General features: G+C 39.4%; 1 protein-coding gene across 1 annotated transcript in view; it reads left to right on the forward strand.

Moving 5' to 3' along the window:
* The window catches only part of LOC126307306 (dynein assembly factor with WDR repeat domains 1), a 66,290-nt gene that overhangs the window by 25,099 nt on the left and 13,710 nt on the right, over positions 1 to 27,481 (forward strand). Inside the window, exons 6-7 of the mRNA XM_049992071.1 lie at positions 21,076 to 21,205; positions 23,399 to 23,558. Of these exons, the coding sequence (XP_049848028.1) occupies positions 21,076 to 21,205; positions 23,399 to 23,558 (290 nt within the window). The remainder of the gene's footprint in view (positions 1 to 21,075; positions 21,206 to 23,398; positions 23,559 to 27,481) is intronic.

Consider the following 27,481-nt stretch of genomic DNA (forward strand, 5'->3'; position numbering starts at 1 on the left):
AATTTGTATAATTTTTTCAAACATTATCTTGCCAAATAAGCAGCTCATTGTGCAGTTGACACTAATAACTCTATAGCAGTTTGTGTCTTTTCTATTCCCTTTCCTGAAAATAGAAACCATATGTGACATTTTCCATTCTGAGGGAATTTCAGTCCTTTTACAACAGTTGTTCATCAGGCAGGTTATTTGTTTTTTTCAGATATCTTCCTCCAACCTTCAATTATTCAACAGGAATGTTTCCTGGACCAGGTGATCAGCTATTCTTCATTTTAATTAATGCACAATTCACTTCCTCTATTGCAATGCTTATATTTTGATCAATTACCTCCATCTTCTCTTCAATTCTTTGCGTGTAATATGGCCTATCTTCAGTTAAAAGGTCTGCATAATGCTTTTACCATTCCTTTAAGGGAATTAGGTTGTCCACTGCTTTGTTTACTTGTATTTTCTTCATACTGGTAATTGTTCTTCACACTTCTGTTGTTTCTAATCCACCTATTAGACTCTCAATTTCAATATGTTTCTGTTCCCAATCTTGTTCTTGGCTAATTTAATTCCGTTTCTTAATTTGTAATTTGTTGTCTGGTAGTTTTGCCTGTCCTGAAGTGATTTAGTTGATAACCATTTTTTGTAGAGATTTTTCTTTTCCCTAATCAATATCTTCAGGTCATCAGACATCCATGGAGGATCCCATTTATCTAGACTCTTACTCTCTGTCCCAAGTACCTATAGAGAAATTTTTGTAAGTGCTTTTTTAATATTTTCATATTCTACTTCAACATTGTCGTCTTCTGGAGTCGCTTTTAGTTCATTTTATAATCTACGTTGAAATAAATCCTTGATGCTGAACTGCTTCAGGAGAAAGAGCTTATACCTTGCCTGCTCTAATTTCTCATGATTGCTGTGATCAGCCACTTGTCCAGTTATTGATGGTTTTCTCCTAAATGGGTATGTCAACTTTGCTAAAACTAAGTAGTGATCAGACCCACAGTTGGCTCCCCACTTGACCCAACAGCCTTGAACTATCATTTTTGGCCATTGCTTGGTAATTATGTAATCAATTATTGATTTTCGCTGTAAGGATGGTCTCTCTCATGTATATCTGTGGATATTTTTGTGTGAATAGTGTGTGTTCAGAATTTTCAAGTCATATTGGTTACAGAATTCTACAAGATTTTCTCCAGAACTATTAATGACATTTTCTCCATATCTTCCTACTATTGCATCATTTACTTGTGAGCCAATCCTCACATTAAAATCTCGTGCTGTTATTACTTCTTGGTGCTTTTTGACTTGGTTGAGTAGATGGTCTAATTTCTGGTAGAAATGGTCTTTGGTTTGTTGTGCCGCATTATCGTTTGGTGCATACACCCCTATTATAACTGTTTCAATGCCGTATAACTTGATGATATAGCGACAATTCTTTCACATATACAAGCATAGTCCGTGATGTAAGCATTTAGAGCTTTGTTAATTAGAATGGAAACACTTGCTTTTGCTCATTTATGTTTATTGACTCCAGACCAAAAATTGATGATTTCTCATTCCCTTGTCCCTTCTTTTTTGTTTCTGACAGAATAATTATGTCCACCTTCAGTGACTAATTTAATTTTCTATTTCGGTGTGTTTATTTTTCAGGCTTTAAATGTTCCATGTACCAACTCTCAATGTCCTTTTCCTTGTCAATAATTGTCATAAAGAGTTTCTATGCGATTTCCGAGGCTTCGCTTCAGATTCAAGAGCTCGTAGAAGTTTTTTTATGGATAATGGGGTGCTGGCCCATTGAGCCAGTCCCAACTTGGAGGACCAGGATTTGTTATCAGCTTTTACTCCCCTAGGAAGGTTGGCTTCACCACGTCTATAGAGACCCCCCTTCCCTAGGTGGGACACATTTCAGCTGGCTTCTCTGTTGAGGCCCATCCGACTCGGGTGACACTGCCAGTAGCTACCACTGGCGTCGCCCTCAACTTCACTAGAACATGCAAAACCTTCCATCCGGTACTGAAGGTACCTTCGATAAGGCATGAGATGATGATGATAAAATTATTTTGGCAGTCAAAACAAGTTGTGATGAAGCAAGCTGAGATCTCTTTACATTCTCTCTTGTTTTGCCATCTGTCTCCTTAAATTCATTTTATTTTCATTTTTGCCTAATTACCAGTAATATACATGAGTATAATCTGAATTTCCATAAAAGAGAAAGGTTAATCCTCAGTCTTAAGAAATATAGCACCAGGTCTAATTTTGTGCTTAGTTTTGTGTATGTAATTAATTTCCTAACTTATTTTGATTATCCCTAGTTAATACCTTTTGTTATAGATTGGGATCAGCAATTGTTTCGTGACTTACATTCTATTGTTGACTTATAAACAAATATAAGTTTAGTAATAATTATAAACATTTGGAAGGAGAACTACAAGGATTCTTAAAGTATTTATTTGGCTCTATTTTGAAACATATTAGCAAAGCCAGCCCTTAATTAATTCCAAAATAATTACCAGGTTTGTCAAGAACATTGTTTGTATAACTATATCTGTTAATTTCATTATTTAAACAAATAATTCATCCTGACATTTGTGATAGAAGGAACTGTTAAAAAAGGATGAATTTTTTGATGTATTCACTTAATTTAATGAGTTATGTTTTGATTGTAATTTCTGTAACTTAAACATCAAACAATGTGTAGTTTCAGTGCCTATTATTTCGAGGATATGTAAAGGACTGGTTTTTGTTCCCAAAACAGTCAGGCCACGGCCGATTTTCAGACAGGAAATATGTATTGGTTAGAGTAACAACAATGCATCAACTTAACGGTGGAATAAGTGTAACACAAATAGGCCATGTGTTAGAACAATTAATGACAATGTCTGTTTAATTTATTTGAAAAATAGTGTCACACATACCGTATTATTCTGCAAGGTGCGGGCTTTCAAGTAAAAAATATGAGGTGTTGTGTTGTAGCAGTCAACTACGTACCCTCAGACTCAAGAGTTGAAATATTAAAAGTTTTGGCTGGTTTTGTTGTCTAGGGGCTGGGATACGTAGTTGCCGCATTACAAGCCAAATACTGCTGAGTCTACAGTATACAATATGAGCATACACATGTACGGATTGGTCGAAGATTCTTAAAACTTGGCAATTGCGAATTTTTAAAGCAACATAGCAATTTATATATGAAAGATTGCAATTTAATAAAATCTGAAGGTAATATCTCAACAACTTTAAATGATGAGTATGATAGCAGAAGTACTTTTGAGAATGTGGTATATTCCTGCAAACACTTATTGGTGTCAATGGTCCAGCAATTAAATAAAATATAAGTTGAATAAAGGGAAACAATAGATTCCAATTTCACGTAATTAGTTATGAACGATAACATAGCTCATGAGATATTCACTTCTAAATGTATACTATATCTTCACTGTAGACACCACGGAAATCTCACACGTTCACAAGTCGGCACTCCGAAGCAAACTGCTCCACACTCTCCAAGTCTTTCCAGCGACCATACGTCTGTCGTGCCATAGAGTCCAGCACCTCCTCTCCTGTCGTTCTCTCACTCGCACCGTACTGTCTGCGCCCAAAATGATCCTCCTCCTCCACTCCATACAGTCTTTTCACATGTCCTTTTTGGAACGATCGCAGTGATTGGTAAGAGTGTTCCCGCCCTGTCTCCAAGCCAACGTACATTCACAAACATATTGAAACACATACAAAATACTGGATTTACATTTAAATAACTTGAAATTAAATAAATATTCCTATGGCTGGACCATAAACACTCTCTAACACATATTATTCAATACATAAACAAATCAAATAAACATATATCACAGGAATAGCAAGCAAAAGTAGGCCAGTAGCCTAATGTCTCTGTGCTTTCTAAAACACAGTAAATATTTGACCAATTTCTTCATGAATAGGATACATTGGATATAAACAAATACATAGATGAACAGATATATTTATAAGCTTGCTGCTACCTTTTTTTGTGTAACTGTGGAGTACTTATGGCCTGATGCGATCGATAGTAATCGGCCACTTTGACCTCCAATAACACAGGTATTCTTCAAGTTACATATCTGTAATTCATACCAATTTAGGTTTACACTGAGTTTTCTAAAGACACGTCGATCGACAAAATCAGATGAACCATTTCAATTTTGGAAATACATTGCTGGGTGTTACTTGTATAATTTACAGTCAGATACTAAATTTTAAACTTATAAGCTATTGAAAATCTAATTACACCATCAGAATTGTCGTGCAAATAATGGTAATGTACATGTTTCTTTTTGAGGTATCATGAATCATCTGGCTATTATTAATTTCTATACTAACTGTGAAATGTCTGCCATGATGGTTTCTTTCATCAATACAGCGTCACCATGAAATTCCCAGCGATGCGGCCAATAGCCCACGCGCTTGGGGCTACCCCTCATGCTCAGCATCATATGGTTGCTGCCGGGCCACGGCCCGCCAAGAGGGCCTGCGTGGCCACGCCAAACCCGACATTAGAATGTATCATGCCGCGCAAATTTATTCCCATTACTTTTACTTAAATCTCTCACAAATATATGCTTCCGCCATTCGCGCCTGCTTTTTTTGAAAGTTCCACCTATATAGCCTTCCTCTTTAACATACTCCATATTACATATTTGTTGCCTTTCTCCAAACCTATCAACTTTTCTGCCATTACCATTATCTCCAGTACTTTTCATTGCCTGTTTAGATTGCCATTCCCGGACCTGAGATGTGGCGAACATCAGTTTCCCAACTGGCTGTCATGCGATCGCACTTTGCACAAATTTCACCCATCAAATCTGCATTCTTTACTTGGAACCTGTTGAATGTTATCACTCCTGTTTGTTCTCTGATCATTCTGCTCATTCCAGCTACTGTCTCCCTGAGAATTCCTTGGATTCCTCTCACAATTATTATTTTGGTGGTGATTATTTGGATTCCCATTTTGATAACTACCACCCAGTTTGCTCTGAGGTTTGAATTTCAAAGCCGTCTCTAATTTTTTTACAAATTCTAGAAATTCGTCCATGGGATCTCACTCCAAATATCAGGTAATCAAGTTTTAACATGATGATTTCTCTTAAAACCCCCAACAGATGTTTCACAAGCATAAGCTTGCCAAGCTCGCTCTTGCAAAAATCTCTCATGTTCCCGTTACCATACCTGTAACTCGGCCACTTTAAAAATTCATTTTGGATCCGCATCTGTTTTGCCTCACTCCAAAATTTATTCAAAAAGCACTTTTCAAACTCTTTGTATGATTCACACGAACTACAGTTAATGACTGTGGGTCTCCATCCAAATGCCATTTAACATATTTTATTTTCGCTTCGTCCGACATACCATGAACAAAGGCGTCCCTACATGCAGCCAAGAAATTAACTGAGTGATTTCTTCTGTCATCTGTGTAACATTTCACAGATCTGGTATTTGCCCAAGGGATATTTAAAACCATTGTGGCCTGTTGGAAGGCTAACGAATTTAAATCACTTTTTATATACATGATTGGCAATGTCACTAACTGCTAAATGTATATCACTTTTATGAGCATCTAGCGCTTTTATACTGTCACTTACCTTGCCCACAAGTTCCATCTGTATCTTATCCATTTTTCCCCAAGATCTTTTTCCACTGATTCGATTTTATGTTTTACAATTACAACTTCACGTGTAATTTTCCCCATATCCACTTGGACACATTTTAATTTATCATCAATTGCTTTTTCAAGGTTACCCATAATGTTTTCAACTTCCTCTTTCACAGCGGAACCTATTTCAGTTCACATTGTACCCATGTCTGTTCGAATTGTACTGATATTGTTTGCCATTGTATTCATATTATTTCCCAATCCCTGGATCATTTGCATTAGCTGATACATCATATCTCCCCCTACATTCATTCCCCTTGCCTGAATTCCTACTAGTTACACTTTCACACTCTGATTTCAGACTGACCGGCTTATTTCTGTTTTTAGAATCACACATACTAGGTGACTGTTTTATATTCACAAGATCTATAAGTGGAGCTTGAACTTAAGACTCAAACACTATCTTACTATTTGCCCATCTGAGATGGTTTCTTCTGCCATGGTGCTGCTGTCAGTTGTAGTGGAAGTTGATATTGAAGACTGCCCTGGAGTACTCGAAGGCACTGCTGTCGTATTGCTGTTGATCTGCACCCGCCACTGGAAAAGATTGCCTGACGTAAATGTGATTGCTGCCGGTTACCGTGTGTTACAGCTGTCTTCGATACCGCTGTCCTTTAAATGTGCTAACTGCTACTATTCCTTGCTCAGCTTATTTAGACTCTGAGTCCCCATCCAAATTGCCTTTAATGTGATAGATAAGGACCTCTATCAATAGCATGTGTTAGTTGTGGAATTTGCTGCATAATTTCACTGTTTCCAGAAACCTATTTGCGGATAAAACCGATATCACACTGTGTTTTTTCACTCTACAGAAATCTCTAATGGTTTTGCAAATGATTTGACACTTCACATAGTACGCTGAATAACAGAGGACAAAGGAATTACCACTTTGCAGAACACAAATCCCGGATGAGCCCCCAGTTGTGGGCTTTCAAATACAAAATGTGAGGTGATATGTTGTGCCCCTCAACTATGTACGCTCAGGCTCAGAGTTAAAATTATACCGGATGAGCCCCCAATTGCGGGCTTTCAAATAAAAAATGTAAGGTGATATGTTGTGGCCCTCAACTATGTACGCTCAGGCTCAGAGTTAAAATTTTAAAAGTTTTGCCTGGTCTCATTGTCTAGGGGCTGGGATACGTAGTTGCCGCATTACAAGGCAAATACTGCTGAGTCTACAGTATACAATATCAATACACACATGAATCAAATGGTCGAAGGTTCCTATCATTCAGAAATTGCGAATTTTTAAAGCAACATAGTAATTTATAAATGAAATATTGCAATTAAATAAAATCTGCAGGTACTGTCTTAATGACTTTAAATGATGAGTATGATAGTAGAAGTATTTGATATTTGTGTCCATTTAATGTGCCAACAACAAAATATGGGCCAATGAATTTGTTCCTCATGATGCCACACCATATGTTAACCAAACAAGGACACTGATGTCAGTTTGTCATAAACAGTGGGGATTGTCTACACTCCAGTAATGCTTGTTATCCTGGTTAATGCTACCATGGTTTGTGAATATAGACTTATCAGAAAATAGTACCTTGGCAAAGAACATAGGGGTCATTCGCACTTGTGGATGTGCTCATTCACAGAACAAAACCTCATTATGGAAATCAGCACCATGACATTCTTGGTACAGTGACACATGGTATGGTAATACTTATAATGAAGCAGTATTGGGACAATACTATCTACAGACGTAGCGGAATCACGATGTATTTACCAGGCACTTGTCCATGGATTGTGGCGCATTGTTGTTAGTGCAGCTATTTCATTAGCTTCTCCTGTAACAAGTCTGCTTCATTTCCTTTTGCTGATCTGTACACTGCCATCAGACATAAAGGCATTCACAACCTTGTAAAAGAATGAATGAGAGAAAGTTTTCTGTGGAAAGCACTCAGCATTCTCCCTTAATCATGATTGTTTAATTTTTTTCTTTTGTAGTTGGAACATTTATCATCCACTTCACTTGCATGTTTGTTCTCTAAGTATCAGGCTGAAGTGCAGGCAATAAACACTTTGCAAGTATCTTGCTTTTTAGAGCTGCTGTCTGTTCTATGTCTGCACAATATGTGAGTTCCAATTGCAGTGTAGTGCCTGTTATGATATGTCGTAGTTCGCTACATGGCCATGATGGCACGTCAAGTAGTCCCTTGTTCAATAAGTCAGGTGAATACAAGGTTGTGAATGGAATTTCCAATTAGAAGTTATGAAACACTGGCCTGCCGTACTCTCATAGCATGGAGGTGGGGTCTTGAGTGCCATTGGATATTCAAGGGCCATTGAGTAGCATGTTGTAAATTATGATTGCATACCCATTTCTATTCTTCCGATTGCAGTGCCATCTGTGGTGAAACATAGAAAATACTTCAGAAAAAATATATGTAGATTTTGCCTTAAAATCATAACCATCAATAAAAAATGGGAGATTTCACTGAAGATTTTGAAGCTGCCTTTTGCCACCCATGCATGGGTTGGGGTGGTGGTGTTGAGAGTGGTATAATTGGATAGGCCCCTCTGAGGCAAACAAACTGGAAGTATAACTTTTTTTTACTCTTATGTATAGTTTTCGAGAGATTTTTAAATGTCTTCAATAAAATGAACACCTGTATGTATAAACTGTATCCGAAATTAATGTATAAAATGAGAGGGCTGCTAGAGTAGACCATAAGAAGCAAATTTCTCGTAGCAACACATGTCCGCATCCCCTTGCGTATGGCACTAGGTGTCTTTGAACAGCGTCATGCGCTGGCATGAGGGTAGGCACGCAACATGCCATCTGAGCTGTCATGGTAGCAGGTTTGCAGGGCAATGTTTTCACTGTATTTTGTGGCATCACGGTAAATGAGAAGTAGGGGTGAAGTTTTATAATGTCTATTTGAAAACAGTTACAAAAGTGCTCAAAATTATGTCCTTCTGCTTGAATGCACACTGTGCAAAGATGCTTGAGTGACACAGAACATTCCTGGTGAACTGGAAATTGCATAGGAGGCTGCATTAATGCATGCTATCAACTCTTCATCAGTCTCAGTGGGTGTTTCAGACAACAGATTTCAGGTGGCCCCAGAAAAGAAAAATCAGTGGTCATTAAGTTGTGAGAAGATGCAGGCTATGCCACCAGCCCACTGCCGCCTATCCATTTCTCACCAAAGGTTTCATCCAAAATCATTTACACTGCATGTGCAAAGTGCACAGGTGCACGATGATATTGGTATCACATTTGCTGTTGCCTTTTGAGTGGAAAATTTTCCAACAACTTTGGAAGAGTTTCTCTTTAAATAGATTAAATATCTCTTTGCGTTCAGTCGCTCTGCAAACATGTATGGAGAGAGACCAGATTATCATCTACAAAGCCAGTCCAAATGTTGACAGTGAAGTGATCTTGGTGACCATGAACATAGACGGTGTGAGATCTTTCCCATTGAGTTTGTTGAACATATCCTCTCATGTAAAGGATGCCTCATCTGTAAAAAGTACATAGTTCAAGAAGTCCAGTTGAAGGGGTCACTTTTGTAAAAACCACTGACAGAATTCAGTTCAATGTGGAAAATCATGTGGGTTAAGGGCATCAACCTTCTGAAGGTGGTAGGGGTCAAATCATCTTCATGCCACGCATGCCATATTATGGAATATCTTATACCTATTTCCCATGCAACACACTGTGAGCTTGTTGAGGGTGTGTTTTGTTTTCCAGCAGAGATTATGCCTGTTCTTCAAGTACTGGTGTACACACTGTATGTTGATGACTGCATCCATCAGGCATTCATACCTGTAACACAAAATGAGTATGCCAGGTTTTGAAGTAGGCCTTAAATAAACATGTGCCACTATGAGAATGTGCTAGTGGAAAATGTATTTTAAGCAAACGTGTCTCTTGTAGGGACCTGTGGATGGCAGTAAATGTGCATGGAGCTGGCATTCAATGATTTGGAAACCGCCAAATGTTCGGACGTTGGGCAGCATGAGCATTTCCATATGCTGCTCCATAGGCACAGTGCATGTCTGCCATTTCCTCTCAAGAATAGCACTCCAGTTGCTGTCCTCTCCACACAATACCAAGCACAAGCATTTCCCTGTTTGAGGACAAACTGACACAGGGCAAACCAGACTCCACAGTGTGCACAAGTGCTGCTGTCTATGCATCACCTATCAAACATGCATTGGCACAGGTAAAAGCATTTTCACATTCCAGTATGAGGCGGAAAACCTGTAGTGTTGTCCCACCTGCAAAATCCACAATTATATTGACTTCCACATTTGTAAATAAAGGTCATAAAACTTCAACCTGATGTCTTTTTACCTTCAATGTCAGAAATACATTAAAATCATTGCTCTGCAGACCTGCTAACATGATGGCTCAGATGGCATGTTGGGTGCCTACCCTCATTGTGGCACACGGTGCTGTTCAACGATGGCTCATGCCATATGCTAAGGGATGTGGTTAAGGGTTGCTATGTGAAATGCATTTGTTATGGCCCACTCTACCAGCACTCTCATTTTATATATTCATTTCAGATACACTCTGTGTGATGTACAGAGGTACATAGGAGCTGCTAATATAGAAGAGAACTGTTGATGATGATGATGACGATAGTGACATAAGAGGAATATAATGGAAAATGGGATACAAATAAAAAATTAATGATACAGACATACATACACTATTGATCACTGAATTAAATTAGTTAACGTTAAAGGGAGAGAAAGAATCCTGGTTCAAACGATTGAAATGAATCACAAGACCCGTCTGATAATACACCTGGGTTTTTGGATTAAATGTAATCGTTTGCAAACTGTTTTGTTAATTACACACTCCACTGTTTTGTTATTGATCAACTTGATTATTTATTTGTAATAAATTTTTGCATGAACTCTTTAAATAAGTGAAAACTATTTTTTAATAAATATGCTTCACGATGTATTTTAAATTTACACAGGTCCTTCAAGTTTTCATTAATTTTGGCAGTTTGTTGTGTAGCTTGACTCCTTGGTAAAATATAGTGGTTTGGGTCTTAACTTTATTATTTTTATCTGCTTAAAGCATCTGCTGTATCTGGTTCGGTAATCATGTATGGAGCTGTTTGCTGCATATTGCTCAGTGTTTTTCTGTATAAAAACTATAGTGTGAAAGATGCATTCACCTTGAACTCTCAGAATACCCCAATTTCTTAAAACACTCAATGCAGTGGGCCCTTTTGCCACCTGCTAATTATTCTGGCAGCATGTTTTGCACTTTAAAATATTTTCCATATTCTTGATATTTGAACCCCAAAATATTTTGTCATAACTGATGCTAGAATGCGTGTGTACAAAGTATGTGTTGTTCTCAGGCACTATCTGTGGTTAATATTCATTCTCTGTTAATTCCAATTTTTCTGATATGTTTATCCCATTTTAAATGCTGATCAACATATAAATCTAAAAATTTTGTACTATTACCTGTGGTCTCATTTTGTATTTCATGTGTTGTTGTCTTAGGTATTTTATTTACATAGATGTTCATGTTGTTAGTTTTCTCATATTAAGAGTTACCTTATAGTTTGTTGCTCTGCCTCCATAGCTGAGGGGACAGCACAGCTGACTGGCAAGGGGAGAACCAAGGTTCGATTCCCGATAATGCCAAGGGTTTTTCCTGGCAAGAGAACTGAACAAGGTGAAATCAGCCTTGTGAGGCTAACTATCGATGTCACTTCAGCAACTTGTCTGTTTTTAAAACCAGTGACACCTGGTTTTCCCCAGACATTCACCCATTCAAGCACTAGCTGGCCCCAACATTTCTTAACTTGGGTGATTGGGTGGGAATTGGTGTTACCAAAATGAAAAGAACATTGGCAATCGAGGACATAATTAACTGAGTAGTACTGGCAGTTGGTGGCAGTAGGACCATTCTGCAGTTAGCTTGAAGTGCCAGTTCTCTAAATTTTCTCAATAGCATTTCCCAAGGACAACATTTCCTCCTTTCCAGGAATGCCCATTTGAGTTCATGAAGCATCTCTGTTTTACTTGCATGTTGATTGAAGCAACCAGTAACAAATCTAGCAGTCCACCTCTAATTTAATTCAATGTCTTTCATTAATGTGTACCTGGTGATCCCAAACACCTTAAGAATGTGTTGCACTAGTGTTTTTATTTATTTTATTTTACATGTCTAGTTATTTTACATCTGTGGTCACAAACTTTTGTCATCAGACTACTGGTTTTGGTCTATACTGGCCGTCTTCAGATCTGCAGCAAAATATGAGAAAACATAAATACACTAGCAGATTGTCTACAGCTTAAGACAATAAAATAGACCATAATGAAAAGTAATACTGACATACATTCACATTTGTGCACTTTAAAGTGTGAAGAGGCATACCTGTTTTATAAAAACATGTCTCAATGTGCTGCAGCCATAGTGGCATTGTGAAATGCAGTACATTAGGACAGGTACACCTCTTCATACTTAAAGTACTATTTTATTGTTGCAAGCTATAGACAATCTGCTAGTGTATTTATGTTTTCCCATAGTTTGCTGCAGATCTGAAGATGGTCATTAGAGACTGAAACCAGTAGTCTGACGACAATAATTTGTGACCACAGATGTAAAGTAAATGAAATGCAGGTCTCTGTTTAATTCTCTACCATGCTGCAGCTTGTGAAACAGCTAAGATTTTTGAATTCATGTGGTAGCTTATTGAAAATGGATGCAGCAGTATACTGCACACCTTTCTGAACAAGAGTCAAGGAAGTGCAATCCAAATGTAGATTGGATTTTGGCCTAGTGTTAACTGAGTGAAAGCTACTAATTTTTCGGAATAAACTGCTACTGTTAACAAGAAATGACAATAAAGAATATATACATTGAGAAGCCAATATGAGGATGCCCGACTAATGAACAGGGATTGACAAAAGGTTTGCAAACTTGCACCACTTATTGCCCAAACTGCCCATTTCTGAGCCAAAAATATCCTTTGAGAATGGGAAGAGTTACCCCAAAATATAATACCATATTTCATAAGCAAATGAAAATAAGCAAAGTAGACTACTTTTCATATTGAATTATCATTTACTTCAGATACTGTTTGAATAGTGAAAATGGGAGCATTAAGTGTGAACAATATCCTGAATGTGCTCTTTCCATGACAGTTTACTATCTATTTGAACATCTAGAAATTTGAACTGTTTAGTTTCACTAATCATATGCCCTTTCTGTGAAAATAAAACATTGGGTTTTGTTCAATTGGAGTCTTACTGTGATTTAGCATTAGTTTATTTTCTGCAAGCCATAGACTTATGCCAAAAACTGCATATATCCAATGTAAATTCCATGATTTGCTAAATATTTCAGAGCTTTCTACTTTGTGTTTCAGTCAGCTCTTGTTACCAAGAATAAATTGAGCCTGACAAATTTCTTGGAAGACAGTACATTGGGATCTTTGTCACGAATACTTTGAGATTTTACTGATAAAACTTTGACAGTCAAAGTGTCTTTACTCTGAATATGGTCTGCTTTTACTATCCATGTGTTGAGTACCTATTGGAGTACTTCAAACTACACAATCCACATGTGCACAATCCACATGTGCACTCTACAAATACTCTGGTAGCCAAATAATGGCTTCCTTTGTGTTGTGCAACCCTGACCTACCAAGAGGAGTCCTGCAACTTTATATCTGATAACATAGGCCCAGAATCTTGATACCCCATACTATTTTACTTTTCATAATAATCATAGATGTGATACTGACCCAAATGCTTTTTAGATATCAAGGAATACTGTGTCTACATGACTGCTCTGATACAAAGCTTGCAATAAATCATTTGAGAAAAGTTTGGGGTTGGTTGTACATGATCAAAGTTTTCAAAATTCTTGCTGGCTGGCCTAGAGGAAGTTATTCTGTTCAAGATATCTCATTACGTCTGAAATCAGAACGTGTTCTAAGATTCTACAACAAATCAATGTTAAGGATATGGGATGGCAGATTTGTGGATCACTTCTGCTACCCTTCTTGTAAATGAATGTGAATTGTGCTTTCTTCCAACTGGTGGGCACGTTTTTTTTTTTTTATTTTTTTTTTATTTACAGTGGAGAGAGGGCCTAACTCAATTGCAAATTCAGTATAGCATGTGACAGAGATTCCATCAGTCCCTGAAGCTTTGTTCAATTTTAATAATTTCAACTTTTTTTCAACACCACTAACATTAACACCTATTGCACTCATAGCACTAATATTAAACTGGGACACTTCTCCTGCATTTTCTTTTGTAAGGGAACATTTGATAACAGAATTCAGCATTTCTCTTTTGCTTTGCTATCTTCAGTTTCAGTTCCTGTCTCATCCACAAATGACCAAACACTAACTCTGGTGCCAGTAACAGCCTTTACATATGGCCAGAATTTCTCTGAGCTTTGTGAAAGATCATTTGACAATATAGCCTTGTGCTTTGTTTTACACCTCATATGCAATGGGCTCCATTGCTTTAGAAGTTTATTTACAGTAACTATAGACCATGGAGGATCCCTAACATTATTAACTGTTCCACTGGGCGCATACTATTCAGTGCATGGTCAAGTATTCTTTTAAAGTTGAGCTCTAGTTCCTCTGCATGCTCCTGTCCTGTGCTAAAAGTTTGAAGTTCTTCATTCAGATATAACACTACTGCTTTTTTATCAAGTTTACTGAATGCATATGTAAAATAAGGAAAAGGCAACTGCTCATGTATAGCACATAACAGAAAAGAGCATCCACACTAGCTTTTGAATGCTACCTCTTTTTCCAGCGATAGTACACACATTCAAACACACAACAACACAGACACCCAAACACACACTCCATGGCCACGGCAAGACTAATTTTCCCTCTCTCTGTCTGAACAACTGTGTAATGCCCATTGGTACTGACCATCCGCTGTGTCATCCTCAGCCCATAGGCATCACTGGATGTGGAAGGGGAAAGGCACGTTGTCAGCACACCACTCTCCTGGCCATTCTCAGTTTTTGTGACTGGAGCCACTACTTCTCAATCAAGTAGCTCCTCAATTGGCCCCAGAAGGACTGAGTGCAGGTGTTGAGCCATCCATCCATGTTCTAGCCTAGCCCAACAGTGCTTAACTTTGGTGATCTAATGGGAACTGGCAAAACCACTACCAAAAGTAATTATTGACACTCTGTTATTGAAAGCAGTTCCCTGAGCTGATGGAGATGGGGAGGGTGTAGGGGAGAACTCAAGGTGGGGGCAACAGGAAAGAGGCAGTCTTTGGACAGATGACTTTGTGGCTGTACAAGAAAACGAAAACATTAACATTACATAGGGCACAACAAGACATGTAAGAAGAGGGAGATGGGGGCGGGGTGTAAATGAAGGGGGAAGAGGAGGGGGGGATAAGAGAAAGTTGGAAGTGAAAAGGGAGAAAAGGAGGGGAGAGAGGAGAAAGAGAGGGACAGGGAGAGGTTGTGGGAGAAGGAGAGAAGGGGGGAGAGAGAGAGAGAGAGAGAGAGAGAGAGAGAGAGAGAGAGAGAGAGAGAGAGAGAATGCCCATGGGAGGGGGGGGGGGGGGTGAGGAAGAGTGGTGGAAGCAGGTAGTGAGTGCATGGTCTGGATGGAGAAGGTGTGGTTTGTACAGAAGAGAGAAATGAAAAGGGAAGATGGGTCAGATGGAAAAGGTTAGCAGAGCTTTAGGCCAGGGGGATTGTGAGAGTGGAGAGTGTGTTGGAGAGACTATTACAATCTGCATAGTTCTGAGTAAGTTGTGCTGGAAGTGAGTACCCAAACAGCCTGCAGAGTAAAGCAGCTGCTGACATCATTTGTGTTGTTGTATGCAGCGTATTTGGCAACTGGCTGGTCAAGTTTGCAGTTTGCCACAGTTTTGCGGTGGCCATTCATGTGATCAGAAAGTTGGTTACTTGTCATGCCTACACAAAATGCCATTCTGTAATAGCAGCATAGCTGATATATAACATGGCTGCTTTCACAAGTGGCTCTGCCTTTTATTGGGTAGGAAATGCATGTGACTAGATGGCAGTAGGAGGTGGTGGCTGGGTGTATGGGACAGGTCTTACACCTGGGCTCACTATAAGGGAACGACCCATGGGATGCAGGATTGGGAGCAGGACTAGATTAGGGATGGACAGAGATATTCTGTAGGTTGGGTGGGCGTCAGAACACTACTTTGTGGGATGTAGGTAAGATTTTGTGTAGAGTATCCCTCACCTCAGGTCATTGAAGCCCTGGTGGACAATGTGGTTGAGATTGTCAAGATCAGAGTGCTGGTTGGTGGCTGGTTAACAGGTTTACTGGTGTCAGAGAAGGAAATGGCATGGGAGACTTGTTTATGGATGAGCTGGATAATACATTGTCTGTGAGTAAAGGTTTTGGTAAGTTTATCAGCATATTTTGACATCTCCTACTTTCCACTGCAGATGCAGCATCCACAGATGGCAAGGCTATAAGGAAGAGAGATTCTGACATGGAGTAGGTGAAAGCTGTCAGGGTGGAGGTACTGTTGGTGGTTTGATGTGCTTGACCTGGACTGAAACGTTTTTGGATCAATGTGAGAGGTGGAGATTAATGTCTAGGAAGGTGGTCAATGAGTTGAGAAGGACTAGGAGAAATAGATTTGGGGTGGGTGTTGAGGTTATGGAGGAAAGATCAAAGATAGTCCTTGCTGTGAGTCCAGGTCATGAAAATTTCATAAGTGAATCATGCCTTCGTGCCTTCTCCCACCAATATTCCTCTCTTGCCATCACTCCATGTGATCATTCTCCCTCTCCCTCCCCGACTCTCTCCTCTCCTTTTACCTCTTTTCAACCCCTCTCCCTTCTCTCTCCTCTTCCTTTCTCCCACTTGATCTTCTCCTTTCTCTTCTCCCCCCTCCCTTTTTATCCTCTCAGTCCCCCTCACCTTCTTCCTACATCTCTCATTGTACCCTCTGTACTTTTTTAGTCTTCTCGTTCAACTGCAAAATCATCCATCCCGAGACCTGTTTCTTTCCCTTGATCTCCACCTTGCGTCCTTCCCTACCTCTTCCCACCTCCATCAATTCAAGAAACTGCTTTCAGTAATCAAGTATCCATAATTAGTCTTGCCATGGCCACAGGAGTGTGCATTTGGGTGTCAGTATTGTTGTGTGTGTGAATGTGTGTATCACTGCTGGAAAAAGAGATAGTGCCTGAAAACTGGTGTGAATGTCGTTTTCTGTTATGTGTTACTGTGCTTCATGCATCGATCTGTTATAGGTGAGAGGTTGCCTTTCTCTTATTTTATGTACTGCTCCATCCAGGAATTGCCATTATTGTTACTGAACATTATATCTTTCTACTTGTTTCTATTGCCCTTATTTGTACTTTAATAACCACTGTTGGCTCAACTACATCATGGTTGCTGATACTAGTTTTGATGTAGACATCCACAGACAGGTTAGGTATGCTTTTTTGCTATTAGTTTTAATATATTTCCATCATGAGTGGGGTTCTGAACTATCTGTTGTAAGTAGTCTTCAGAGAAGGCATTTAGTATTATTTCACAGGATTTCTTGTCATACCTACCTCTAACAAAACTGTAACTTTTCCCAATTTGTTGTTGTATGATTAAACTCTTCACCAGTCATTACAATTTGATTGCAGAAGTTGTGTACAAGCAAACTGAGGTTTTCTCTAAAGCTTTTGGTTACATCAGAAGGAACCGATTGCAATGTTATACCCACTCCTGGTAATGAATCTTGCCCACATAGTCTCACATGCAGTTTCTACTTGTGTCTCAGTGGATTTTAATGTCTTGTCTATTGTGACAAATACATCACATTTCCCATTCGCCACGCTTTTGATATACACTCCTGGAAATGGAAAAAAGAACACATTGACACCGGTGTGTCAGACCCACCATACTTGCTCCGGACACTGCGAGAGGGCTGTACAAGCAATGGTCACACGCACGGCACAGCGGACACACCAGGAACCGCGGTGTTGGCCGTCGAATGGCGCTAGCTGTGCAGCATTTGTGCACCGCCGCAGTCAGTGTCAGCCAGTTTGCCGTGGCATACGGAGCTCCATCGCAGTCTTTAACACTGGTAGCATGCTGCGACAGCATGGACGTGAACCGTATGTGCAGTTGATGGACTTTGAGCGAGGGCGTATAGTGGGCATGCGGGAGGCCGGGTGGACGTACCGCCGAATTGCTCAACACGTGGGGTGTGAGATCTCCACAGTACATCGATGTTGTCGCCAGTGGTCGGCGGAAGGTGCACGTGCCCGTCGACCTGGGACCGGACCGCAGCGACGCACAGATGCACGCCAAGACCGTAGGATCCTATGCAGTGCCGTAGGGGACCGCACCGCCACTTCCCAGCAAATTAGGGACACTGTTGCTCCTGGGGTATCGGCGAGGACCATTCGCAACCGTCTCCATGAAGCTGGGCTACGGTCCCGCACACCGTTAGGCCGTCTTCCGCTCACGCCCCAACATCATGCAGCCCGCCTCCAGTGGTGTCGCGACAGGCGTGAATGGAGGGACGAATGGAGACGTGTCGTCTTCAGCGATGAGAGTCGCTTCTGCCTTGGTGCCAATGATGGTCGTATGCGGGTTTGGTGCCGTGCAGGTGAGCGCCACAATCAGGACTGCATACGACCGAGGCACATAGGGCCAACACCCAGCATCATGGTGTGGGGAGCGATCTCCTACACTGGCCGTACACCTCTGGTGATCGTCGAGGGGACACTGAATAGTGCACGGTACATCCAAACCGTCATCGAACCCATCGTTCTACCATTCCTAGACCGGCAAGGGAACTTGCTGTTCCAACAGGACAATGCATGTCCTCATGTATCCTGTGCCACCCAACGTGCTCTAGAAGGTGTAAGTCAACTACCCTGGCCAGCAAGATCTCTGGATCTGTCCCCCATTGAGCATGTTTGGGACTGGATGAAGCGTCGTCTCACGCGGTCTGCACGTCCAGCACGAACGCTGGTCCAACTGAGGGGCCAGGTGGAAATGGCATGGCAAGCCGTTCCACAGGACTACATGTAGCATCTCTATGATCGTCTCCATGGGAGAATAGCAGCCTGCATTGGTGCGAAAGGTGGATATACACTGTACTAGTGCCGACATTGTGCATGCTCTGTTGCCTGTGTGTATGTGCCTGTGGTTCTGTCAGTGTGATCATGTGATGTATCTGACCCCAGGAATGTGTCAATAAAGTTTCCCCTTCCTGGGACAATGAATTCACGGTGTTCTTATTTCAATTTTCAGGAGTGTACAATTAAATAGCATTAAGGAGCATTTCAAACTCACCAACAATGGTCATCTGGGGTAGTGTGTTATTGCTGAACACAATGCTGTGCCGTCATCAGCAGTCCATGCTTCCCGGTCAAGGCACAACTGAAACACAGCCATTTGCGTTGTAAGGTTAATGGCAACCTGCATATTGGATGGTAATTCTCTAGTTCAGCTGCTGCTAGCCTCTGACCAAACTTGTGGAATGACAGTGAATGTTGAAAGGAGTCCATTACTTGTTCTTGGATGGTAAATGAAGATGTGGAGGGGTTACAATGTGGTTGGTGCATGGTGCAGTGATCCTCTCTTGTGTGTGTTATGGTGGTCAGCTCTGATTGACTGGAACCTTGATAACATGTATGCTTGCCCTCATGTAACTGAACACCGGGTCATTGTCATATCCAAGTTCCCCAAAAATCTGGATATAGCATGTTTTGACTAGCTGGCCAAATGGATACCCACAATCAGATCCTTCCCTAACTCTGTCAGGCACTGACAACATTGTTTTACATGATTAAATGGCATCTCTATGACATCCACACTGATCACTCAACATGTGATTCTGTTCCTGTCCATTATATACCCTACAAGTTCTGGTAACAACATTAAACATCAGCAACAATAACACACACTGGTGACCATTCTGTCTGTCACAGAGAATTTAAATTTTAATTATTTACTTAACCACTGATGATGTGTAAGCAGATGAACTTAGCCACTTCACCTTTTTTGTCAGGCACTGTGTGAGACATCATGGACCACTGGAATATTGTATTGTATAATGTTATCAGAATACTCACACTTTGGCTTTTTATTAAACTTTATTTGCATACTGTAAATTAATCTTATTTTTTGCTACACAAGCAATGTAAAATGATGTGGTCCCATACAGAATTAACCAAAACCTGATGGGGGTAATTGTTTTCATACAGAACAGCACAGCACACAGTGCAAGCTGACAATAGGCATAAAAATAAAGTGCTGGTAAGATTTATGTCAATTAGTAAATGTTAGAAACATTTGCAATTTTTCTTTTTTCTTGCTACAGCTATTACTTGAGTCGCCCATCCCAAATTCCATGTTGAGAATGTGCCAAAAGGATCTAGTGAATGTGCTACTGATTCATTGATGTACATTGTTGCCACTGCCTCAGTGCTTAAGCTACATTTCATAAGATTTGACACATTTGTTAAAAATTTGTCACATTATTACAAATTTAAAAATTATGTAACATAATGATTAGTTTTAATATTGTTTGGCTGACAATGTGCATAGTATTGCATTGTGAAATAATAAGTACATAGTGTGTGCAGTGACTGGTAGTTAGAGATGAATGGACAGTGTAGCACAACCCTTTTATATTATTAAATGACTTTTTGCAATACAGTACAATGGTATTTTACAACAAGGATGCATTGAATGTGGTTCTGCTGGACTTGTGCAAAGCAGGATGGCTAACATTATTTAAGTTTTCAATGGCTTCAGTAAATTACTGGAGGCAAATGCTGGGATGGTTCCTACTATTGGGTCACATCTGACTACCTGTCCTACCTTTGTCAACTAGACCTGTTGGTATGTAATGGCCTGCACATATGAAATATGTTCTATTTTGTTTGTTTTTAAACCATAACATGATGGCATGACCAATATCCATATAAAACTGATCCACGGATGAATAAAACAATGACATTTGCATCATTCCTCATGATTCTCTTCTATGATGGGGCTTTCAGAACTTGATGAATGAATTAATGTAAAATTACACGGAGAGAGAATGGTGTGGGATGGATTTTGAAAGGATGTGAAGGAGGCGCAAATTATATTCAAATGTGTCTGTTGACAAACTGGAATTTTGCCTCCTGAAGTTAATAAGCTTCAGGAGGCAAAATTCCAGTTCTGTCAACAGACACATTTGAATATTTTTTGTGCCTCCTTCACATCCTTTCAAAACCCATCCCTCTTTCCTCCCTGAGGAAAGAATCAACAGTTCAAAACCTGGGTATAGTTTTCTCTACTTTTAAATATGTCTATTGGCAGTACTGAATTTTTGCCTGCGGTCATTTTCGAATTTTACAGTTTTTCCAAGTGATGAATTCTCCTTTTGATACATGAATAAATGAACTGTTTTGACTGTTTTAGGGCAGGAAGTTTCTGTTCTTGAGGGTCATACAGGAGAAGTTATAGCCTTACAGTTCAACAATGATGGACGTCAGCTACTTACAGGTTCCTTTGACAACTCACTCAAACTGTGGGATGCCAGAACAGAAAAGTAAGGCAATTTTTGTAGTTTAGAAGAATAAGCTTTGTTTATAGGTAAAAGATTTATGTTGTTTATATCAGATTTTATTAATAATGATGTAAATAAAATAGAAAGAAACTTCCACATGTGAAAAATATATTAAAAACAAAGATTTCAAGACTTATCAAGTGGGAAAGTGCCGGTAGATAGGCACAATGAATAAAACACACAAACACACACACAGAATTTCGAGCTTTCACAACCGGCGGCTGCTTCATCAGGAAAGAGGGAAGGAAAAGGAAAGATGAAAGGATGCGAGTTTTAAGGGAGAGGGTAAGGAGTCATTCCAATCCCGGGAGCGGAAAGACTTACCTTAGTGTGTGTGTGTGTGTGTGTGTGTGTGTGTGTGTGTGTGTGTGTGGGTGGGTGCGCGCGCGTGTATATACCTATCCTTTTTTCCCCCTAAGGTAAGTCTTTCCGCTCCCGGGATTGGAATGACTCCTTACCCTCTCCCTTAAAACCCACATCCTTTCATCTTTCCTTTTCCTTCCCTCTTTCCTGACGAAGCAGCCGCCGGTTGCGAAAGTTCGAAATTCTGTGTGTGTGTTTGTGTGTTTTATTCATTGTGCCTATCTACCGGCGCTTTCCCGCTTGGTAAGTCTTGGAATCTTTGTTTTTAATAGATTTTATTAATATTTACATTTATATAAGCATAGTTCTCATTCTAATTATGCATTTATTAGGATGATATAGCTATATTTTATTTCTTTGTGTTATGACTTGATATCTACATGGGATCAGTTAATACATGCCTATGTTGTTTTACAGATTCAGTTGTTTTGATGTAATGTGGACAGACTTCGACATTTAATTAGAATGGTCTTCCTCTTACTTTTTAAAAATTTCTTCAGTAAGTTTTTGATTGAGTGAGATGGCACAGCAGATAGGACATTGGACTTACATTGAGGAGAATAGTAGTTCATATTCCACCCAAACATCCAAACTTAAGTTTTTTCCTTTAATCATATACGGGATGTTAGGATAGATTCAAATGGCTCTGAACACTATGGGACTTAACTGCTGTGGTCATCAGTCCCCTAGAACTTAGGACTACTTAAACCTAACTAACCTAAGGACATCACACACATCCATGCCTGAGGCAGGATTCAAACCTGCGACCTCAGCGGTCGCGCGGTTCCAGACTGTAGTGCCTAGAACCGCTCGGCCGCTCCAGCTGGTCCAGGATAGATTCCTTTAGAAAAAAGTAAGAACTATTTTCCCCTCCAAAGAAACTTGTCATTATCTCTAATGATCTCATTGTTAATGGGATATTAAACCTTAATACTTTTCATTCAATGAAAATCACAACTATATCATCTGGTAATCTTTTAAATGGACATTGTTACCACTAATGGTCTGTTTCTCTTTTTCTCTGCTGTAACTTCTTTTACTGCTGTCACCATTGTTATAATTTCATATGTCCTCCAACAGAGTGTATTACTACTTCTATCTGTAACAGTCATAAAACACTAAGATCATTACACCTAATGATGGCGAATGATTTTCTTCTGAGTTTTACAGCAATTATACTTTCAATATAAACTTCATTTATTGCCCTATAGCATGTGATAAAACTAAAATTTAATATACAGTAATGATAAACTCTCTTTCAGTGTGGTAATATTTCAATAATTGTTTTTGTGGGTCGAAATACTGTTCTATGTAACTATCAGAGAGTTGCTTTGAGTTCGGTCTATCATTTACTTCTCAGTAAAGTAATTTATCAGTAATTTTATGTATTGTTCTTTCTCTAACAGCCTGTCTATTTCAGTTCAAAATTTATGTATTAATCAGCATGACACAATACAATTTACATCAGACACCTTGAAAAGAATTACATTCACCATGACTGGGAAAGAGACAGGATCTCAACTATATTTTTTGTTAATTTCTTGTAGTAAGGGTCACATTATCTATACATTTTTAAATGATATCATGTTTGTTTTAAGCTGTGACTGATTTTTAATTCTTTATTGAAATGTTGGGATTTCTGCCATTTTCAAGCATAAGACTTGGTCTCATTGTAGGATTTTGTTACTCTTGATGGTAATATAGTCATTGGCTATTATTAATGACATAAATAGATTTGTTATTGACATGCGTGTAACTTACATTAAATATGCATTTTTTTCTTATTTTTAAATACACAACAGTTTTCTGCAGGTGCATTGGTACTATGCTTGGACACAGTGAAGAGATCAGTTCATGTCAATACAATTTTGACTGCAGTCTTATTGCCAGCAGTTCAATGGATAAAACAGCTAAAGTGTGGGATCCAAGATCAATGTCATGCATTGCATCCATATCAGGCCATGACGATGAGGTACAGCTATTAATTATGTATATCAAACCAGAACAAAGAAGTAGACTGTTGGTAATAAGTAGTGGCATTCATTTATAGCTTGCATCAAGTTCTTCTGCAAACTCTACATCTCTTCCTTCATTTTTTTCCCACTACGCAAATAGTTTTCATAAAAGCTGAACAAAGGAGAGTTCTCTTATACTGCCATGCTTCAGTCATAGTTATGTTAGAGCTCACTGCTTGGATAGTTTGAATGGTATATTCCATATCTTCTCTCCACTAACCCTTGAGCAGGTGTACTGATTTTCATAACACTTTGTATACACTTAAAGAATAGCTGTCTTTATATTACCAAGGTAAACATGTATGAGCAAAATTATAGATTAATCCTAGTTTTGTTCAACAATGATAAAATAAACTTGCGTAATATGACCTACATCATTGTTTAATGAAGCAATAATAAAATAAACTTTCATTGTGTCACTCTGTTTCTATGTACAACTGTTAGCCCAGATTAATGACCAACTTGAAGCATTAAACAGTGTCGTTGTATCATAGCCCAGCCAGTTCCTTATTTGATAACTAATTAGCCCATATGCAACTGCTGCATTGTGGGATCGTGCTGCTAGGTCACAATTTGGGTCATTTTCTAGTACTGATTGTAATTTTTTTTCATGTAGCTTCCTGTTCATTTTATATTACTTCTGCTCACTTGGATGTATGATAAAACAATTTATCATTGTGTTAACTAAAGTAATAATGAAGGAATAGGCATGGGTTCATAATTGTAAAACAACAATGAAACTGTATAAGACAGTGTTATTTGTGGTTGGCGCACTTTATACATAGGCATGCCCACTCGAGGGTTATCTGAGCTAAGAAGTAGAATGTTTACACAAATAGTATCATATGTAGTTCCTTTCTTTGTATTTGTCTTATCTCAAAATATTCAGGTTTTTTTCTTATGAAGTAATGAACAGCATTATTTCTCCAACCCCGAAAGTATTTTAAAATAAGTACTTTTTTAATGTGACCATTTTGATACATTATGATTAGACTCTCAGTACATAAAATTGTAGGTAACTGAACTAAATAAATTGGTTTATTCCTTTAGTTTTTTAATGTTTTGCTGTTTCTTGCACTTGTTTGCACTTGTAAGGCACTTACCTAGTGTAACGGTCTCAGACTGACGAATAGTGGCATTCTGTGAGCATATGAACGACTTTCTACCTGATCATCACAAAATGAAAACACGCCAGGGCATCAAATGCTTGACCCTGACAGTAATAACTGCTCATCTGATAAAACATAAACAACTAGGTAGCAAAATAAAAAGGATAATGAAAAGTGTCTGATGAAATAAAAATAAAGGATTGAGCAATGATAACCCATTCACTGAACAGTGCAGGCATTCAGCATTTTACAAGCTGACCTACTGGACAATGTCCTTCTTCAGAGCTAACAGAAACACACATACTCATGCACATGCATAGCTACATTGGCCAGACAGCTTTGTCCTAGCACCGCAGTCCACTGATATGTGTTGAAATGGGGAATTGGTTGTAAAGGAAGGCAGGAGAGTTAGAAAAGAGAACTAAGGAGAGTGTGAGTGTAGATTAATGAGTTGAAGTGGGTGTTGTGTCACATGGGTGGAGACGAGTGTGGCACAGGGATCAGCGAAAATTGAGGCCAGGAGGAAAGCTGAATCAAAGGATCTGTTATAAGGGTATATCCTATTTGCATTATTAAGAGATGGCAGTAATGTGGGAGAATCTAGGTGACACGGCTTGTAAAGCAGCCATTAAAGTTGGATATGTGCTTAGCAGCGTGTTTTGCCACTGAGTGGTTGATATGAATTTAGCTTTGGTGAATTTTTGTCTGTAGAGAATTACAAATTACTTGAGAATAAAGAGACAACTCACTGGAAGGCAGAGGTGCTGCATCGTCGACAGATACACAAACCAAAGGTAATGAGCTTTGCTTTGCTAGCTTTCAGAATGAAATTCCTTTCTTAAGCTGTTGGAGAAACACACACACACACACACACACACACACACACACACACACATTCACATGCGCATACGCATACACCTGTCTCCCTATATTGTGCTCATTCAACTGCCAGCTCTTTTCTGGTACTCGTGAGTGTGCTGGGGAGAGGTGGGGATCCAGGATGGGGTAGGATGAGAGATGGAGGGAGGTGGGAAGCAGGAAGGGGATTGGGGGAAACATCTAGCTTCTTGTGGGAGAGTAGGGAGCTGTCTGTGGGCTTGGTAGGGGTGCAGGTTGAGGGGGCAGTGGCAGACAGCTGAGCATGCAGTTTCACAGATTAGGATGTGAGATGGCTGCACACAACTAGCTGACACATATTGGGTGGGGGTAGTGGGAAAGGTATGGTATACAAACACACACACACACACACACACACACACACACACTATTGAGTGTACACTGAGGGGACAGTAATTTACCTTAGTTTTTTTTCCCATTGTCCTCATTCAATATGTGTCAGATAGTTGTGTGCTGCTATCTCACTCCCTAGTCTGTGAAATCACATGCCGCCTGCCCCTCTATCTGCATCCCTAGCCAGCCCATGGGTGGCTCCCTACTCTCCCACGAGATGCTAGATTCTTCCCACCAACCCCCTCCCTGCATCCCATCTCTCTCCATCCCTCACCCCACCCCAACCTACACTGCCACCTCACCCCAGTACATTCACTGTGGGCGAGGAAAGAGTGGGCAGTTGAATGACCACAGTGTAGGGAGACAGGCATGCGCATTTATCTGTGTGTGTGTGTGTGTGTGTGTGTGTGTGTGTGTGTGTGTGTTTGTGTGTGTGCATGTTTCTCCAACAGCTTAAGAAAGGAATTTCATTCCGAAAGCTAGCAAAGCAAAGCTCATTACCTTCTGTTTGTGTATCTGTCGACGATGCGGCACTTCTGCCTTTCAGTGAGTTGTCTCTTTATTCCTAAATAATTCATTATTTTCAACCAGAACTATTGGTGCATTATTATTTGTCTCTAGAGAGTATTTTGTGTACTAACAGGAGATGCATAACTAATTTGAGAAAAATCATAATGAAGGTGTTTTGCAGGTACTTTACTCCAGTCATTTTAAATTACTGGGCACACTGGAATTCAAAATCAGGACTACTCCTCATCTTGCATGTGTGCCATTTGACTGCTTGTGAACTCAGTTATTACTAATGCTATTAATTTAGCATAGCACATTTTTTTAACCAGAAGATTACTGATATGAAAGATTATTACTACCTTTTGCTAGAGATATTTCAAGTATTAGATGGATGTATGCGGTTAATTTCTATGCATCACAGTGCTGCAATAGGTTTGATCATTGACTAGCCAGTAATTAATATATGAAATAGTGCATACACATAGAGCAGGTCTTCCATATTGACCATGTGAGACATGTTTTCTTAATTAGAAGCAATGTCCTTCAGAAAAAGAGGAATGTTAAACCCTAAAATACAACTAAAAGAAGAAACAGAAAAGAACATTGGACATTTCATGAACATATTCATTACTACTATTAAATAGCATAAATTGTAATATTCAGTAACAGGACTACCATATAGATAACAAAATGTAAACATCAAACAGAACATTAGGAATTTAAAAAGAAAAACAAAATTCAGGCATGCATCGATCCAAGAGGATGTGCTACTGGGTAATTAGATGTACCGGTCTGTACAGCAATCTGGACCACCACCTCTGGAGGTGTCACTGTATGGTAGTGCAACATGCCATGTGTGGTTTTCATGAGAAATAAAATGGGCAGAAATGATGTTTATGTTGAACTCTATTCTAGTTTTCTGTACAGGTTCAGGAACACACTGAACCAAGGTGATGCAAAACGTTTTTTGATATGTTTATATTAACCTAATTACAACAAATAGGCCCGACTCTTTGAATACACCTTATCTC

The sequence above is a fragment of the Schistocerca gregaria genome, chromosome 1, assembly GCF_023897955.1.
Source record: "Schistocerca gregaria isolate iqSchGreg1 chromosome 1, iqSchGreg1.2, whole genome shotgun sequence".
Classification (NCBI taxonomy): Eukaryota; Metazoa; Arthropoda; class Insecta; order Orthoptera; family Acrididae; genus Schistocerca; species Schistocerca gregaria.